This window comes from Oryzias latipes, chromosome 8 (assembly GCF_053564925.1).
Source record: "Oryzias latipes strain Hd-rR chromosome 8, Olatipes_Hd-rR_3.1".
Classification (NCBI taxonomy): Eukaryota; Metazoa; Chordata; class Actinopteri; order Beloniformes; family Adrianichthyidae; genus Oryzias; species Oryzias latipes.
The window spans coordinates 26,257,501-26,275,813 of record NC_136244.1 but is presented as its reverse complement, the minus strand read 5'-3'; the positions used below and the strand labels follow the sequence as shown (position 1 = coordinate 26,275,813).

At 40.8% G+C, this 18,313-nt stretch overlaps 1 protein-coding gene across 6 annotated transcripts in view; it reads right to left on the bottom strand.

The window, feature by feature from the left end:
* The window catches only part of shisa6a (shisa family member 6a), a 63,846-nt gene extending 52,224 nt beyond the window's left edge, over window positions 1–11,622 (bottom strand). For all 6 annotated transcript variants that reach the window (XR_013657846.1, XR_013657847.1, XR_013657848.1 and 3 more), the window contains exons 1-4: window positions 11,063–11,622; window positions 6,306–6,463; window positions 776–871; window positions 339–407 (exon numbers count right to left, since the gene is read on the bottom strand). Coding sequence is in view for 2 of the 6 variants with exons in the window: in XM_023957280.2 (XP_023813048.1) it covers window positions 339–407; window positions 776–871; window positions 6,306–6,463; window positions 11,063–11,622 (883 nt within the window). In the remaining 4 variants the exon portion in view is untranslated. The remainder of the gene's footprint in view (window positions 1–338; window positions 408–775; window positions 872–6,305; window positions 6,464–11,062) is intronic.
* Window positions 11,623–18,313: the final 6,691 nt, after the last annotated feature.

The window sequence follows — 18,313 nt, the reverse complement described above, 5'->3', positions numbered from 1 at the left end:
GATTTGGGGAGGATGAAGATCGCGATGCATCATCTTCCATTCCCTCAACAGAAGTTGTGTTAAACCCGTGAGTGTAGGTGGGTCAGGTCTGCAGTCACAGCCCCACTGAAAGCTCCTCAAAGTTATTCTCTGGTACCTAGACTCACAGCTTCAAACATGACCCCCCCCCCCAGCGTTCATGTCCAACACAGGCGTTCAAAGCTGCCGCCGCCGCCAGCACCGACGCTCGTGTACACTGTGATGGTACGCCAGTTCTGCTGGACTGATCCGTTTATGGGTGAACGGGTTTCCTTATCAGGTGAAAGCACAAAGCATGCTGGGATGTTTGGAGCACATACCATAGGACATGGGGAGGTCCAGGTCGCCCTGCCAGGACATCTGGCCAGACTCGTCTATGGAATGCTGCGCTGTTGAAACAACAACAGGTCACTTGTTTAGGAATTCTTCTGAATCCAACTTGACTTTAGATCCAGAGACAATGGCGGCAGAATCACGCCACGCTGCCTCCACGTTGGCCGCGCTCTAAGTGTTACTTTTGGCTCAGAGGTGTGGATTTTAGTTAAGAAATGTGTGACTGTGCAAGATGTCACTTCAAGCCGTTGCGTAACTTCCACTGAGCTGAAACAAAGTTTTTTGACTATATTTTATGACACATTATCATGCACAGACTTTTGGCACAAAGAGGATGAAGGAACGCTGTGCCAGTGAAAGCATCATCGTTTTGACCTTTGCTGAAGTTTAGAAAATTAAAAAAAACAACAGAACATCCGCTTACCTTTGAGGTGGCCACGTCCCAGAGTAACAAAGCCAGAGGAGATGAAGTTGTGCATGTCTTGGCCTCCGCTGCGCAGATTCTCTTTGCCGTAATGACCTGGTGGGACAAAAAAAATTTAAAAAAAAGTTTAAAGATCCACTCTGGGGAAAATTGTGTTTTTAACATGTTCTTGTGGCATTTTTCTAATGGAGGACATAGTATATGAAATAAAAAATAGGCTTTAAATTGTATTTCTGAGTGTTTCTTTATTCAGCAGACAAAAACAAAAGCTTGTAGGTGTGACGTAGAAATTACAACCGGCAGGCCACAAGCTCCCAGCTCCGCCCCTTTCTGATGCGTCCACTGTCAGACCAATGGATCCATGGACGTCTTTGTTTTCCCCGTCTGAGCTGGAATCTGGATCAGAACTGGACAGCTGCCGAAACTGCTCGCCGTTTTTGTTGCACTGCTAATGTTAGGTTGAGGGCGTGAGGGGCTGTAAGCTAGCGAGAGAGCACATAAACAGATGGATGATGGGGAAGGGGGCGGGGCTTGCCCTGCAAGTGACAGTTGAGAATTTTTTTCAGAAAAATATAAGGTCATAATTCCAATTGCCCTAATGGGTGGAAACTGGCTTTCTGCGCCCCCCCCCATGACCCTCCATGGCCCCGGACAACCCAAAAACGGGTCAATCCCCCATACGAGTGGATGGGACGAACCAAATATAACCAAAATGCTTCCTTTGACATTTAAACATTCTTTTAATTTGCAACTTGATGATAAAGTTCCTGCTAAATACACCTTCTGCACATTTTTTTGGCGTCTTAGGTCTAGAATCAGTTGCAGGTTTGGTCTGAGGTCGTTAGGATGTTGACCTCTTCAATCGTTGGGTCAAAAATTCCCCTCCAGACACTTTCTATATGAAGTCATCATCAAGCTGTAACACAGAAGTCTAAATTCAAATTGATCAATCAAATTTATTTGTGCTTTCCTTAAGGCCCAAAAACCTGAGAAAAACACTACAAGGTAAATAAAGGTTGGTCATTTTGAATGCAAAATAAATCCTTTCAGTTTTGGTCCATAAACAACTTCAAATATAACAAACGCAAACAGATTTTTGTCCCTAGCATTGCATGTTTAAAAACCAGTTTTACATAAACATAGACATACCGAACAGCCAGGATAAAAGTTGAGAAAAGAGTTCAACTGGACTTCAAACGTCTTACTGACTTTTTTTCTTTTCTTTGCCAAACTTTGACTCGGGTGGACATCTGTCGAGAAGATTACGACTCATATCTGTGACATCATATTTGTTTTTGTGAAAAAAGAAAGGTTCCAATTTTCATGACTGCTGGCACAAACCAATACTTTTTCCAGCTTTTTGGACCGAGAATGTGGAAAAACGTGGACGTTTCCATGGCAACATGTTAAGATGAAAGGATTTGTTGACTAAAAAGTATTTTTTTTTTTTTTTTGGTCCAACCTGAGATGAACAGGCTTTTGGCAAATCATTTATAATTGTTTTCCATGGTGGTAGTAATAATAATAATATTAATAATTATTATTATAATGTTTAATCAGTTCGTCAGAATCCTCTGTAGACGTTTCAGGATGCGAGGGTGCGCCTGAACCTTCCTCTAACGGCTGCATGGCGGATGATGATGTCTACATTTGCCCCATCAGGTGTCCACTGATGATTCCCAACACCTGCATCCTGCAGGATGAGACCTGCTGAAATCACACAGCCGGAGCTGCTGACTGTGGATGAAAAAGCTGCTTTAATATCTGCTAAACCCAACGTTACATCATGGAAGAGAAAACGGCTTCAGCAAAGCCGAGGCCCCGTTTGAAGAGGAGGGTCATTTATCAAATCAATAATTTATTGTGGCTTAACGTAAGGAGATATTACCCCAAAGGCAACATCTTCAGGTCATGTGATCCTCTTTTTTTTAAATAAATAAATAGACTTTCTGATAAGCAAGAAGCTGAAATCCGATTCAAAAAAGGTTCTAAGCTAATTTGTAACATTAACTAAAGACAATATTATAGTCAAGATTCATGTTACATGCTGAAATGTTTTGCTACATGGCATAAAGGAAAACACTAATATGAAAGCAACTCCATGAATGAACGTTTTATAAAGTTAAAAGTAGAAAATTGATGGTCAGTGCCTAAAAAGTTGTGCAGATTATCTTTATGCTAAAGAAATGTAGGAATAAATGAAACTAAATAAAAAGAAAATCCTTCATTATCCAAAAACGTATTTGAAAAGAGGTTGGAAAGCATAAATGATTGCAAATGTGCAACATTTGTTAGTAAAAATTAAAAAATATCAACATAAACACAAAAAAAATATAGAATCAATTATGTAACATTTTAATTTGGATTAATATTTTAACATAGAAAATGAAGCAATAAATTATGTCTAATGCAGTATATATATATAAACACAAAAATTGAGAGTTTGTTTTAGTATTATTATTTTAAAAACCATAAGTTTGAATTTAGACAGTTTGATTTATAACTTTCAACCTTTAACCTCTTTTTTATAAACTGAAAATGTATAGGGACTATAATCCATTATTTCCATTCATCAGTTTAGAAAAGGAATCAAGAATTCTCTTTCACACAGTTTTCCAATGTGAAACCACATTTTCTGTCAGTTGCTGAACATTTCTGTTCTGTTTTAATGAGGGCTCAGTCTGGAATGTTTTGATCTCCTAATCTGGACCTGGATCTGTGACAAACAAATTACATCTTCGGGAGCTAAAAACATGCTTCATAGGTTCACTGGTCAACCTGCGAGGGTGTGTGATTGTGGCCCTGCTGGCGACCTGTCCAGGGTGTCCCCTGCCTTCGCCCACAGGTGGCGGGGATAGGCTCCGGCAGCCCCGTGACCCCGAAGGGGAAAAACGGATTAGAAGATGAATGAATGAATGAATGAATGAATGAATGAATGAATGAATGAATGAATGAATGAATGAATGTCCAACGCCCTGCGATAAGTGGGATTACTCTGCCTCCACATGCATCACAGGTTGCCGTCACTCTGGACATTTCTTCACTCTGCATTTGCTCAGATAATTAATTTCCGACAGGAAAAGGCCTTCCTCCATCAGCATCTTTGTAGAATTCAAGGAAACAAATGAAGCATTTGCCATAAAATTCACTTTGAGGTCTGCAAAACTACGGCAACCAAAAAGTCCAAATCATCAGCTGTGGAGACCCAGAAAAACAGCATCTGCTGATTTCTGATCATAAAGTTATTCAAAGATGAGACATAATTGTTTTTATGAAGTTCAGGATGTCTGCAACCTTATGGCAATCTTTAATTTTTGCATAATTTAAAAAATGGTACATCCCATCACGTAATTACGTGGTTTCCTGTATTTACTAGCAGGTGTCAGTGCAGCAAACGTACAGAAAGTGACAGATAGTTTTACCTTAACGTGCACATCAACGGGTCGGCTTGTTAGAACCGTTTCTGAAGCTACTTTGAATGAAATGTTTGCATGGAGAACGCAGATCGTTTCCTCATCAAACTCCATCACAGCAGGAAGTGTCATGGGCTGTACCATCTGGAGACAAATTCAGGAGTGTGACTCAAGTTTAGAGGGTTTGTGATGGGAAAGCTGCCTTTTAAGGTCGAAAAACTTTAGAGTGTTAGTGTTTGGGGGCTTCTCGATGTTGTTAGAGTTATTAATCACTGTATACATTTTTATCCCTTAGGAGCGTTGAGATACGACAGCAACAAATTGTTTTAATTTTTGCTAAAAAACGCTGCTTTTTTTCCTTAAAAAACATCTGCATGTTGGGGCAAAAATGATCTGTTAGAATGTTTTAAGGCTCCTCCTTTACGGCATGAATTCTCCACACCTCAGTGGATCCGTCATAACCAGCCGAGCGGCAGAGTCAGTCCTTTAATCAACGACTAAATTAAAAGTTTTACAGCATTTTTAATTGGAAAAAGCTTCTGTCATAAAAAAAACTGCTTCAAACTGTAATAAATGACTATTTTATGGAAAACTGTGTAAGGGAGTTGTTTTAGTCGAGTTCTGCTGTAGGAAATGAATAATTAATGCAGAAAAGCAAATATGAGCAGACTGTGAATTAGGCTTTACACAATAAAGAGGATTTTTTTTAACTGTTTTGGTGCAGTGTAAACAAAGAGGGTCGTTTATTGGCCTCTTGGTGGTGGAATTTTGTTCTTTAAAGACCTGCTTGCCCTGAAAATGGTGTTTTTAACATGTTTTTGTGGCATTTTTCCAATGATGGAGGACATGTATGAAAAAGATTAACCTCAAAATTGCATTTCTGAGAATTTCTGTTTTTAAATCGTTGTAAATTAGGAGCAGACTAAAAAACGTTGTTGGAGAAAAAGATCACATTTATGCTGGGCGGGGCCACAAGCTCCCTGTTCTGCTCCATTCTGATGCATTTACTGTCAGACAAATAGATCCATGAACGTCTTTGTTTGCCTGGTCTGAGCTGGAATCTGGATCAGAACTGGACGGATGGATAGATCTGGTATCGCTCGCCATTTTTGTTGCACCAGTAATGTTAGCTAGGGGGTGTGAGCGACTGTAAGCTAGCAGGGGAGCATGTAAACAAAAGGATAATGGGAAGTGAGGGCAGGCTTACTCAGCGCCAACAGACCCAGGCACAACTCAGAGGTGAATTTCTGATGAACTGCTGCCGCTCTGCAGAAACTATGTCCTAGAAAGCGACAGGGTTTGTTTGATTTTGACTAAAAACAGCATCATTATGATTAAAAGACCACTGGGAACAGTTTGAAAATAGATCAAAGAATGATCAGAGTGGAACTTTAACAACAAATCAAGTGTAAAACTGGACGTATTTTACTTATTTGGAGAAGATGCATGTCAAAAAGTGTCTCTCTTTGTCAGGAAGGAAAGTTCTTCTCTTCCAGTCCTGCTGCTTCAGTTTTCTGCGTCAAAGACATCAGGTGGAGGATTTGTCTTTTAACATCAGAAACTGTTTAAATAAGGCGCTCTGAACAGTCCTGAATATCAGATAAGAGGTCATTGAAGATAGCCCGGATTAGAAGCAACACAAAGCGTGATCTATTTTAGAGTCGTGGCACAAACTTAAAGGCAGAAAGAAGTAGGTTCTTCTAATGGCTCTGCAGCTTCAAACAAACAAAGCGGCGATAAAATGATTAGAAATTCACAGGAAGGAGGAAAATGAGCCTCTTTTTTTTCCATTACAGCCTGCATCCACATGTCGGATGAAGATGCTGATGGCGAGAATGGTGACATGAGAATAAAACGGCTGAATCTGGGACACCATACTAGGGCACTTAGCAAGCCAGCTGCTCCCTGGAGTCGGGATCCGGGGTCCAGCGGGGTAAAAGTAGGAAGAGCGGCGCTTCACGCCAGTACTCTGGAAGGATCCCCGTGTCGACTGCACATGACAGTTACTGCCATCTCATTTTTGAGTCAATAGTGAGTGCGCATATCAAAGTTTGCGATTATCTGTATTAAGATTAATGGAACATAAAAAAAAAACCCCGTGCAGCAGCCCCACCCACCGTGGTTTGATGCCATGGTGTGAACGGGCGTGTAGTGGTTCTTGGAGGTCCTGACCGGTGTCTCGTCTTTGGGGGACCCACCCATCTCCGCCATGTCTTCTTGTTCGTACTGATTTATGGAAACTGGACCTTGTTGCCTCAGAATATCTGCCAAAGCTCTGAAAGAAAATAAGAAACACAAAAAAAAAAGACCTTAAAAACCTCCACTAAATGCACGATTCCTCTGTTCTGGATCCTTCCAGAAGATACGTTTTCTTGAAGGAAATGAAAGAGGAATTAAGTGTGTCAATGTCAGCCTAACACAAGTGCACAGTCCACTTTTCCATAACTCTGTGACTTTGGGAAATGTGTATTAATAGTATTTCCCTTCCAGGACAGGCACATTTTAGTTTCTTTTTCGCAGACAGAGATGACCTGATTTTGCATTGTCCCAGTTGCCTCGTCGTGTGCAGCAGGAGTCTTATTTTGCAGACCAACAGAAAAGCATCAAGAAGCATCAAACTCCAGATTCACTGACATGGAAACTGCACAGGTGTTTTCCAGAAGAAAAACAGAAATATTTCTGGGATCGTCTGCATAGAACACAATAAAAACTTTTACCTTAAAGATGTTACATTTTGTACGGTTAAAATAATTTAAAATGTGTGGAAATAAACAAAACAAAAGAATTATCCTAAAGGAAGTTTGGGTCAAATTTTGTATTAAAAATCAATTTAGGCAGTAGGTTAAGCGATTAATAGGAGTTGAAGGTAAATCAAAAGCACTTTAAAAAAATATTTAAGGCTTTGCCAAAACATTTTCACATTTTAAAACCCATCAGTTATGACAAATAAAGTTTAAATTGAGTTAAAAAAAAATTTTTTTTACCATAGTGGAAAAGGGCCATTGATCATCATAAACTACTGACTTAAATAATTTCCCAATCCAATTGTTTTCATCAGAGATTTCATAATTATTATATTCCACAACAGCAAAAGGTTTTAAAATTATATTTATGACCCAATTAACCCAGTTAAATGTTAGACAAAACGTTTAAAAGTGCTGTTAAATTCAGGAATTTGAAATGAGCTAAAATAGCATGCTAATGCTATCGTAACATGCTAAAGCTAACTTGTATCCTTTTGGACAGAAAGGTTTGTTATAAAAATTATATGTTTATTTTTTTTAATGATCTTTTCTTAAATTAATTTTGTTATTATTATATCTTATTGTTGGTTAGAAAAACGAAACTGGAACTAAGACATTTTTAATATTTTACCTTTTACACGTGAACACATGATTTCCGGTTTAGCCAGGAAATCCAACCCCTGCAAAATAAAAGTTTCAGACTTTGCTCGTAAATTGGCTTCGCCATGAAAACGTCCATATTTGGCTGCAGTGATGTAAACATGTTTTGTAAAAACTAAAGAACAAAACAGTGATTTAAAAATAAAAGATTTGTGTCACATCAAGTGTTCATAAAAACTTAAGGATTTAGCTTTATGAAATGGTGTTGCTAATGCAAGTGTAGCAACTCAATTTCTACAGTTTACCAAATCCTTGAGACTATCAATAAAATTTAAGACTCCTCTCCTTTGCAAGGGGTTTTATAATTCTGTGGAGTTTTTACATTTGCAGCATAACCGTACCTTTAAAATAAAGCAACAAATTCCTTGGTTTTATAAAAGATTTACTAACTTAGAACCAATCAAACTTGACTTTAATTGGTATCATAAGAGCTTTTCTCTAGGATCTCCGGCACGATTCCATCAAATCACAGCAATTTCCACTTGTCAGGATCATTTTTGAGCTGCAATCAGACAACAAAAGCTCACGTCTCATCGCTCAGCGGGCACAAGCTGCATCTCAGTTTGCAGACGTGATCAATACCACCTGCTTAAATGACAGGCTTCGGCTCTCACTCACATTTCTGGTGTTTGCTGAAGGTCACGCAACAAACTGAAAAGGTCTGCGAGCGGCTCAGTATTCCGCTCATGCGTCAGTCATGAAAGTGGGAGTCAAGAATTGCTTTTTTGTATTCTGGAATAATAAGAGTCTATCAGTGAAATGATGGGACGGACACTCTGAACACTTGAACCCTGAGTGAGCTCATCAAGCCTCAGGGTGGAGTCCAGACAGGAGAGCGTCAGCCCACATGTGAAATGAGACACTCAAAATTGGTTTGTTGGTCAATCCTGAAGATTTTAAAGCTGAGAAATTCCCTTCATGACGGAAAAACACTCAGATTTTCTTATGCAAGCAGATACAAGCCTCGACTGAAACTCACGCCAACCCCTTCTGCCCTAAAGAGACGCAGAATAAAAGGAGGTGACTCAAATCATTCCTGAAAAATGGCACCGACCGCATGACTAATCTGCTTCTCTGCTCTGATAAGTGGCAGGAGCCTTCGGTTTCAATATGACTAAACCTCGATTATGAATTCATAACTATTAAACCGACAAAACGTCAACAACTGCCTTGGAGGAAATGTTTTTGTCACATTCAGTCAAGTGTTTGGTTCAACTATGCAACATTTTTCATGGGTGGGATTGATTAAAATGTGTAGAAATATTAGGCACAACTCGACTTAAAGGAAGATTTTAAAAATTTCCTTAAAGCAACCGCTGGTTACTCTTGCCCCGCCCACACCATTATCAACTGAACAGGGAGGGTTATGACCCAGTAACTGTCAACGGTTTCCTGTGGTAACTAAACAGAAGGGCGGTGTGTTGTAAAGGGCAGTGCACCCTGAAAGAATAACAGTGTGACAGCAGCAAACATTTTCAGCTAAAAACTATATTAAGGTAACAAAATGATCAAATCTAAATTAAAATTCCAAAAAATTGAGTTTGAAAAACAGTAAGTCTGTTTTGGATGAACCACCAGAGTTTGACTCAAGGTGGCGCACTCTTAAGAAACTCCAAAGTCAGAGCGATACTTTTTTCTTAACTAAAAAACAAACTCCTTTTTTTCCTAATTTGCAACAAAAACACAATTTTGGAGAAAAACAAGACATTTGCATTGATGGTTGTGGGTTTTATTTCAAATTTGGCGGTTTTTGGATGAATATGTTCATTTCTTTGGGTTACGCACTAAATAAAAGGTTTTCAGAGATGCTCATCCACCAGCTGCTCGTGGTCCACTCCCCTTTCACTATTGATCAACTGGATCAGATAATTCCAGGTTTTGACTGACTAAACACACCTGATCCTGGTAATTGTCAGGAGTCTTCTTTCATAGAGGACATAACACGTCACCCTTTTCCCATGATGCACTTCTGCATCATTCCTTACGGTTTGGTGAAAACCCAGAGGACATCAACCGTTGGTTTTACAGTAAACCTCATTTTAACTGAGTGGTAATGAGCAGCTTATCGTAAATTCTACATTAGGGCCCCCATTGTGATGAATGGGCGAATGGGATCCCAAGGAGTCATGGAGATGAGGTTTTGTTGTAAAGGCAACCTTGAGCTATTGTCTCAGTTTTTTGGTTCTGGTTTGGACCTTCACACAGTAGACGGAGAAGATTTGAGTAAGTAAGTAAGAGAAGAAGGAGGGATGATGAAGGACGGCTGGGATGGATGCTGCTGTTTCAGGTATGGATGACCAATGAGAAATATACTGAAAAACTGTGGAACCTAACATTTGTATCATCTTCATGGGTTTGAAGTGAAGACTCCAAACATCTGAATCAGAAATGGGATTCTCCAAAGACCATCTTAATTAATTTTTGGCTCCAAAAAAAAAGGTTGCAGGTGAAAATGTATGTTAATTTCTTTGATTCAGATTTTAAAAATAGACATTTACAATTTCATGTAATGATAATGAAGCAGAATAAAGATGTTTAGGAATGGGCTGCATCATTCCAGTTCAATGTATGGAAACACTTTGAATTGAGCAAAGTCATGTGACCATCCAGTGTTCTAGAAAGTTCTAAGAATGTTCCCTTTAGATTGTTTGGATGTGGAAAAACAGCAGTGGACTAAGCTTTAGGAAACTAAAATGTGAATGGATTTGACATTCATGCTTGTTCCCTCGTGTGTACATTTTTTATTTACATTTGATTATCTTTAGGGAATCTGGAAAACTTCACCTGTACGGGTCAGTATCCAGGGATTTCTCTCTAAGTCCCACTGGTTGAAGTTTTGGCCAAATATGTCCTGGATCGATCTTCAGTCATTGAATTAGATCGTTCAAAATGAACCAAAATCAACCATGAATAAATGAATACCATGAATTATGATATAAACTGAATCGTTGTTAAAACAAATCACTACACCCCCTAGTGTCAGTTTTTCTATCGGACATGGCAAATGATCTGTGTTGACGACTTTTGAATGTTTTCTGCTAAATCTTTTACAGTTGAATTGCAGTTTTTGCTTTGGGAAAGATGTATTTTAAAGTTTGGACCACTTTGTCATGCTCCAATAGATTGTGTGTATGTCTGGGTGTCAGAGTTTGAAAAAAAAAAACATTTAGAGAAATACGTTTCTCTAAATCTAGCCTGAAGATGACGCTCATTACGAAGTTCGCAGACAATCGTAACATTTTTTAACAATCCAATAAAACTTAAATTTCCAAAAGATGTTTGCTGTTGGAGGGTGAAGTTTTTCACAAATAAATATTTGCAATATTCATGGTAATGGTGACTAAAAAGTACCAGTGTTTGTTTGCAGAGAGTAAAAAAAAAACCTTAATGCGTGTGTCAGTTTGTTTAAAGGACTCCATGAGACATGAGGAGTTTCATGCTGGGGTCGCGCGCGCGCGCACAGCCCTCACCTGTGCACGTTCATCTCCTGAGGCGGCTTGGTGGCTTTGTCGTACGCAACTTTGACGGAAATCCCGATGGCGATGATGAGCGCGATGACGCCGCACATGATGTAGACGGTGGTGTTGGTCTGGTCCAGCTCCGGGTCGTAGGTGTCCCCGGTGGGCGCCGGGGAGGGCGGCTGCGTCTTGATCCATCCGGGGGTGTTGTAGTTGGTGCAGCTCTTCTGCTCCAGCCGCTTGCCGCGGTCCGCGCAGCAGAAGCGCAGGAAGCAGCTGCCGCAGCAGAAGCGGTGGTCCGTGTTGTTGCACGCGAACTCTTTGTCGTACTGGCCGCTCACGTCGTAGTAGCCCATGCAGGTGTCGTGCTGGCCGACCGGGGGGGCCTGCAGCTGGGTGATCCTCCCCGGGGCGGCCGCGGGGACTGCCGTGGTGCTGGCGTTGACCTGCTTCACCCCCTGGTTCCGCCTCGGCGGGCTCTTGCTCTTCTTGTTGTTGGTGGAGGAGGCGCTCAGGGCATTCAGCGGGTCTAAGTAGATCAGGAGAAGCAGGAGGTGCTTTATCCCCATCATTCGAGGACGGGCTTCAGGTGACTTACTATCCCGAAAATCCTCCACTTTTTATGGAGTGGAGCTTCTGGGGTTCCTGGTCCAAACAGGGCGGTCGGTGCCGGGTTCTGTCCCGCGGAGCATCTTCACGCACTGGAGTGCGCCGTGACTCCTGGAGGAGGTGCAGGTTTCCGCTGTGGACAGACAACAGACCTGCGGTCAGCTGTGCAGCAGCAACTTGGAACAGCTGGAGACCAGCGCGCGCACTTTCAGCACCAAGGACAGCGCGCGGCTCTACGCGCAAAAAGGAGCGGCTCTCCGGGAAACCTAACTTCAAACTTACGGGTTTGGCTTCGTTTCTGATAGGAGCCGCGCGCGCTCTACGGAGAAAAGGAAGAGGAGAAAGGGGAGAAGGAGGAGAAAGCGGAGCGGGACTTACGCACTGAAGAGTGGCCGGCGCGGAATCAAAGATCTTCTCTGGAAGACAAGAGGCAAGACCTCTCTCTCTCTCTTTCTCCCTCTCTCTCTCTCTCTCTCTCTCTCTCCTTCTCTCCAGTCATCCCTCCCTCCACCCACGTCACGGGCCCCCCATCACCATCCGAAGTCAAAGGAGCCGGGAGGGGTTTGTGTTGAGGGTCATTCCAGAATCTCAAGATAATTTTACGGCACTAAATAACCCACAAACAACATAACAAAGTTTCTGACTGAATGTACTTGTCGTGAGACCAAATCTACAAAAAAAGGAGAAAAGGATGCTCAGAAATAGTTTTAAAAATAGACATTTACAATTTCATGTAATGATAATGAAGCAGAATGAAGATGTTTAGAAATGGCATTTTAGTCGTGAGTACCGACTAAAATGCCATTTGTCCCTTGTCCCACCCCTTCCTGACGTGCAAATTCAATGTTTTTCATCAACTAATTGTTTCTTTGGAGTCTCTTCTGACTGTGAAAACATTGGTTTTGATAAACAAAATATTTCAAATAATAATTATTATCAATGTCCCAAAACACGCACCCAGCCCGTTTTTAGCATGGTAAAGTTCCATTAGTTGTCACGCACCCAGGTGTGTGAAATCTGTTCTCTACATTTGACTCCTCCCCTGGGGGAGCGGTGAGCTCCACACACCCCAAATCCCCCTAATCCAACCCCTTAATGCTGAGAGTCAATCAGGGGGGGCTTTGGGTCCCATTTTTAGAGTCTTTGGCATGACTCGACTGCGGATTTGAACTCACGGCCTTCCAGAATATAACAGAAGTGCATTTAACAGAGACTCACATGATCCGCCGGACTTGACACCATCCAACAGTTTTCCAGAGGAATGGGAAGAGCAAAGGGATCTCTTCTCTTCTATTTGTCATATTTTTAGAACACAGTTAGTCTCACTCTGTCCCATGGAACCCTGTCACCCCTGTAATAAGAAAAACACAGTCCACGATTCTTATTATTTAACTCATTTACATAAGTAAGCGTGACCTCTTGGTCATCAGTAACCGCTATCTTAACAACTAGCTACTCCTGAGAGAACATTAGAATGGATTTCCAACCTGCAAAACATGGTAACAGAGGTGCACCAGGTTTTGTAATCATCAGTAATAAAAACTGCACAGTTGGTGTGTAAGCTGAGCTAATCGAGCCTTTCAGTGTTTATTACCCATGATTGATGAATGTGTAGAAAATCTGAAAAGGGAAGGTTTGCGTTTCATGGAGTTTGAAGCCCACATGTCCTCCAGCTCTGGAATGACCCTTAAATATTGAGTAATTTGGTGACAAATGAATCCTCCTTTCATGTTTTTTTTGTGTGTGATCGTTTCAGAGGGTTGTCTGCTGCACATCAGTCACAGAAGCTGCTGCTGTTGGGTTCCGAATGACATCCGTGTGTCTGAGCTTCTCAGCAGCCTGGCCTCCTCACAGAGACTGGTGGAGCTCTCAGGCAGAAAGCTTGGCAGAGGTTTACGTCCGCACACCAGATGGATGAGCTTTGACACGCGGCTTAATGACAAATGAGTGAAGACAAGAACTTTCTCCAAAGAATGTGAAAGTCAATTTGAAGCTGCTTCCTGACGGTCGTGTTCGACCTGCCGGGCTGTCTTTGTGTGGTCAGTTTCACCATCTGCTGCGCCGGGTTTCACCACATTCAAGTCAATTAAAAGGCTAATTTCTCCCCAAAACGATTCATTATAATGTTGTAAAGTAAATGAGTTCTGGCAAAAACACAGACAGAAAAAGTTTATCAAAGATTTTTGGGTTCAGGCTGGGAACATGTCACCTCCAACGTGAAGGAGTTCAAGTATCTGAGAGCCTTAACCCTTGTGCTATCCTAGTTACTTTAACATTGGGAGTTGGGTCATCTAGACCCACTAGACAGTGCTCTGAACCTTTTTTCTTCAATGATTTGTGATCTTCACTGGTGTCCATGGATTACATGAAATCTATCCACCTTTATCCACCTTAGTCGTGGTAGGGAGAACACGTCAATGCAAGGGTAGGGTCATAGGATAGCACAAGGGTTTAGAGAAGTAGAGGTTTGAGTCCTTGAACCAGTGGTGCTGAAGTAACCGTCTGTGTTTGACTTAAAGTCCCACTCTGATCATCTTTTTCTCTATTTTCAAAGCGTTCCCAGTGGTCTTTTCTTTATGATTATGCCGTTCTTAGCCAACATCCAAAAACCTGTGTCGCTTCCCAGGACACAGCTGCTTTCTCAAGCAGCCCTAAATGCTAGTTCAGATGGACAGGAATCCCAATAAATGTCACCTCCCCTTACTCATAGTTTGCCTTCACTCACCAGGCTCTAAGGAGGAAAGCAAAGATGGAGGCAGAACAAACGGCCAAAAAAGTTCCTGCAGCTGCTCATTGCTATTGCCTGAAATGAGTCAGAAGAAGAAAAGCAGCTAAAATGATTGGTGTGATATTTCCATAGAGAAGTTCCAGACTGTAAAGCTATAACATGATCAGAAAAGAATTTCCCTGGAGCACCGCCAGAACCAAAAGTCAACAGAAACTGTCAGCAGTTTGCAGGATTTTGTCTTGAATGACTCCTTCACATCCGCTGCAGTACATTTGAATGTTTCACACTGGTGACCAAGCCCATCATTTTAATTACTTGTTGATTAAAATCAAACTAGGAAGCCACGCTGGACTTTCATTCATTAAACATGTAGTTATTAACTCGTCTTAACCTGAGCTCAGCTATCCAACGCTTTCCGGCCTGCAGGTTTCCTGTCCTGCACAGAAGAACAGGAAGTGGACATTAATTGCACCCTCCCACGTGGATGGAACGATCCACCCCAGCAGGTTTCTGAAACAGCGTCCAACTCCACTGCGGCGTGCAGATGATGTGATGGAAAGACGAGAAAAAGGGCAAAGAGCTTTTGATGAATGTCTCTCCAGCGTGAAGGCTCTGCAAGACAACACTTGCAAATTGGTCCTCTGCTCCTCTGTCAGTCAGGATGGCACATCAGATGGCCTGCAGAGCACAAAAGGAAAAGCGATTGTCCATTAGAGTTAAACAGCTTCAAGTGCGCAGAGCTGGTGTCAGCGAAAATCACTGAGATATATCAGTAATGAGGTCGTGTTTCCATAAAAAAAACATCTACACTTTCCCCAAAAAGTTCAGAACGTTTTTTTTAAATCATCTTTGAGAGAAACACTTGTGAATGTTGAAACTGAAAGATTTCAGCATTTTCTGCAGATGGACGGTCATTTTCAAATGTTTCCAGCAGAGAAAATACAAAAAGCATTAACCTGAATAATCTTTAGTGATGTTTAATGTTAAAGTAAATCTAATCCTTGGCAGCTGAGTAACGCTGAGCACTGAGCAAAAAAATGCTAAACTGCTAAATGCTAAAATATGCAAATGAAAACATATATTCTAAATACCAAAGCTGGTAAAATGTACAACAGACAATTTAAAAGCTGGACTTTTAAAAGAAGTAAAGGATGCTATATGGTAAAATATGAAGAAATAAATAATTAAATATATGTTACAGCAAATAATAGCCTATTATAGTCACATGTTGTCATATTAAAAAAACCTAAAGTTTTTCCGTTGGCAAAAAATGCCAAAATGGTTAAAGTTCCATTTCCTGTCACACACCTAGGTGTGTGAAATTTCTTCTCTGCATTTGGCCCCTCCCCTGGGGGAGCGGTGAGCTGCAGACACAGCTGTGCTCGGGAACCATTTGGTGTTTTAACCCCCCCAATCCAACCCCTTAATGCTGAGTGTCAAGCAAGGAGGCACCGGGTCCCATTTCTAGAGTCTTTGGTATGACTCAGCGTGGATTTGAACTCACGACCTTTCAGTCACAGGGCGGACACTCTACCACAAGGACATCATATGGCAAAGAAAGTATCATATTTGTTGACCTAAAGAGAGAAAACAACACATTTCTTTGTCATTTCTTAAAAATATCAATGAGTTAAAGTATCTTATGCAGTAAGAAAATTCGTTATTTATTTATTTTGTTTATTGCCTGTGTATATAAGATGTATTTTAGAAAAAACATAATAAAAATAATGACTGCGTTTGTCTATTTTGATCTACATCCAGTTGAAGTGGGCGGGATCGATATTACTGTGCCACTACGTGCTTGATTTTGAAGGTTAACTGAAATCACAAAAACAAAATGCTGACTGAGGTTACTACACAGTTTTTGCTGGCATCTATGATGTCTAAAAGGTAAAAACTGTAAAAAAAAGAAAAAAAAACTAAAACTTTCTGCTGGAGACTCAAATGAAGTTAAATGATTCTCAGTATTGTTTAAGATGTTCCCTAATGGAAAAAATCCTTTGGTTATTTTCAAAAAAGATAAAATGAAAAAGGTTTAAACAGTGGAAATCCTTAAATGTCTAAAATGGACAGAAATAAATCCCCGATCAGATCAGAGTAGGAGTTAAATGTTCAAACTTCAGACCCCCACCCCCACGCCCCATCAACCCACCCGGTTATTGTCATAATGAATAGAATCAGGGATAATTGCCCCACATTTTCTTCCTTGTTTCCGCACGGTCTATATTTTTTCTGCTTTCATTCTGGATTTGGAGCATCTGAGAGTCGCTCTGCTTTCACTCAGTTCTGCTCGGTTCTGTTTTCTCTGTGGAGAAGCTGTGAAACCTCAAATGGATTCATGTACCTGCCGGGTTTTATTATTAACATAATAAGGAGAATGAGATCAAATCTACAAAATAAAAATGATTCCATTCCGATGAATGTCTGAAGGCCACACGGCCGCTATACGCACTATTTTCCACAGATTACATTTTGGTCTTTTGTAAAACATGAGCGATACACATAATTCAAACGTGTTTCTTGCGTTTGTCATTTATCGATGTTGGTCGAGGGTTTCCAACAACGGGTGTTTATGTCATTTCGGTTTTGAGCTGTTCAAAATGTATGGGTGGTTGAGATTTCTGCAGTTCATGCATGGGTCTACCTTGGGAAGGTGTCCGGCGTGTTGCACGGTAGGCTGCTGGTTAGGGCGGGAGCGGATGCGACTATGAATGTGCGAAGAAGTCCGAACAAACCAGCATAGAGCGCGCAAACCCTCGCACTAAGCAGAAATTACATCGCGTCAGCACCACGGTCAGCTCCCGCACTAGCAATGCTTGGTTTTAATTACAGTTTTTCTCAGTCGCTTTAGTACAATTCTCTGATCAGAATGAAATTCCCAAAACTATTTGTTCAATCTTCACATCATGATGTCACTTGTGCACATCATATAAGCAGTTTCTCACTTCTTTGAACAAGTTGCAATTGCTTTGGTACATCCATGCAAATGATTATGTACAATTTTCTGCTCTTTGCTACATTATCAATTGTTTATGTCATGTTGATCAAATGTATTATATAGTTCACTGTGCAATAGTCTTACTCCTCAAAACACCTAGTCATTAGTTCATTGTATAAGTCATTAACTGCAAAATGGTTGACCAAGTTGTCATAATGTCACAAACATGTTTCGCTGCATTGCAAGAGAGGATATTCACTGTGATGTGGATGAGAATTTGTGGCCTAACATACAGGAACGACAAGAGGTGTAGGAAGACCACACCAATTCCTACTGCACTGCCTGGACTGTTGGACAGAATATTGTCCTATCTTTTTTTTCCCTTTGTGTTACTGTTTGCAGTGGGTTTTTTCTATGTTGGTATGACATGGTCTGTCAACAAATTACAATATAAGTAAAAGTAACAGTAAAAGTGTAAATGTGAATCTTGTCCAGTCTCTTGCAATCAAACAAAAAAGGTGTAACTTACATTTTACAATAATTGTCATTCAAACTTTAGCCATAGTTTCCATCAGAACCTCCCTCTAAAGTACACAGTTATATTGACAACATGACTAAGTCATTTGACTGTCTTGTTCGTAGACAATGACACAAAGACTTGACATTCTGATGGCACTGACATGTTCAATGACATAAAGACTTCGTTCTGAGAGATGAACTAAAGATTTTGAGCAAGTTACAGGCTTTTGCAAGAAATCCATAGTGTTTTGCTGTTTGTACAAATTGTTTTGAGAAATGCACACACGTATTTGCAAACTTCAATTCTGATTTGAGGATTGTACTAAAGCGACTGAGAAAAAACTGTAAAGTCCCACCCCAACCATAGTTGTTTTGTTGTTCCCAGTGATCTTTTAATTAGTTTTTGGCCAAAATCAAAAAAAGGCTTTGTTGCTTTTTGGACAGTGTTTTTTTCTTGCATCTACACATT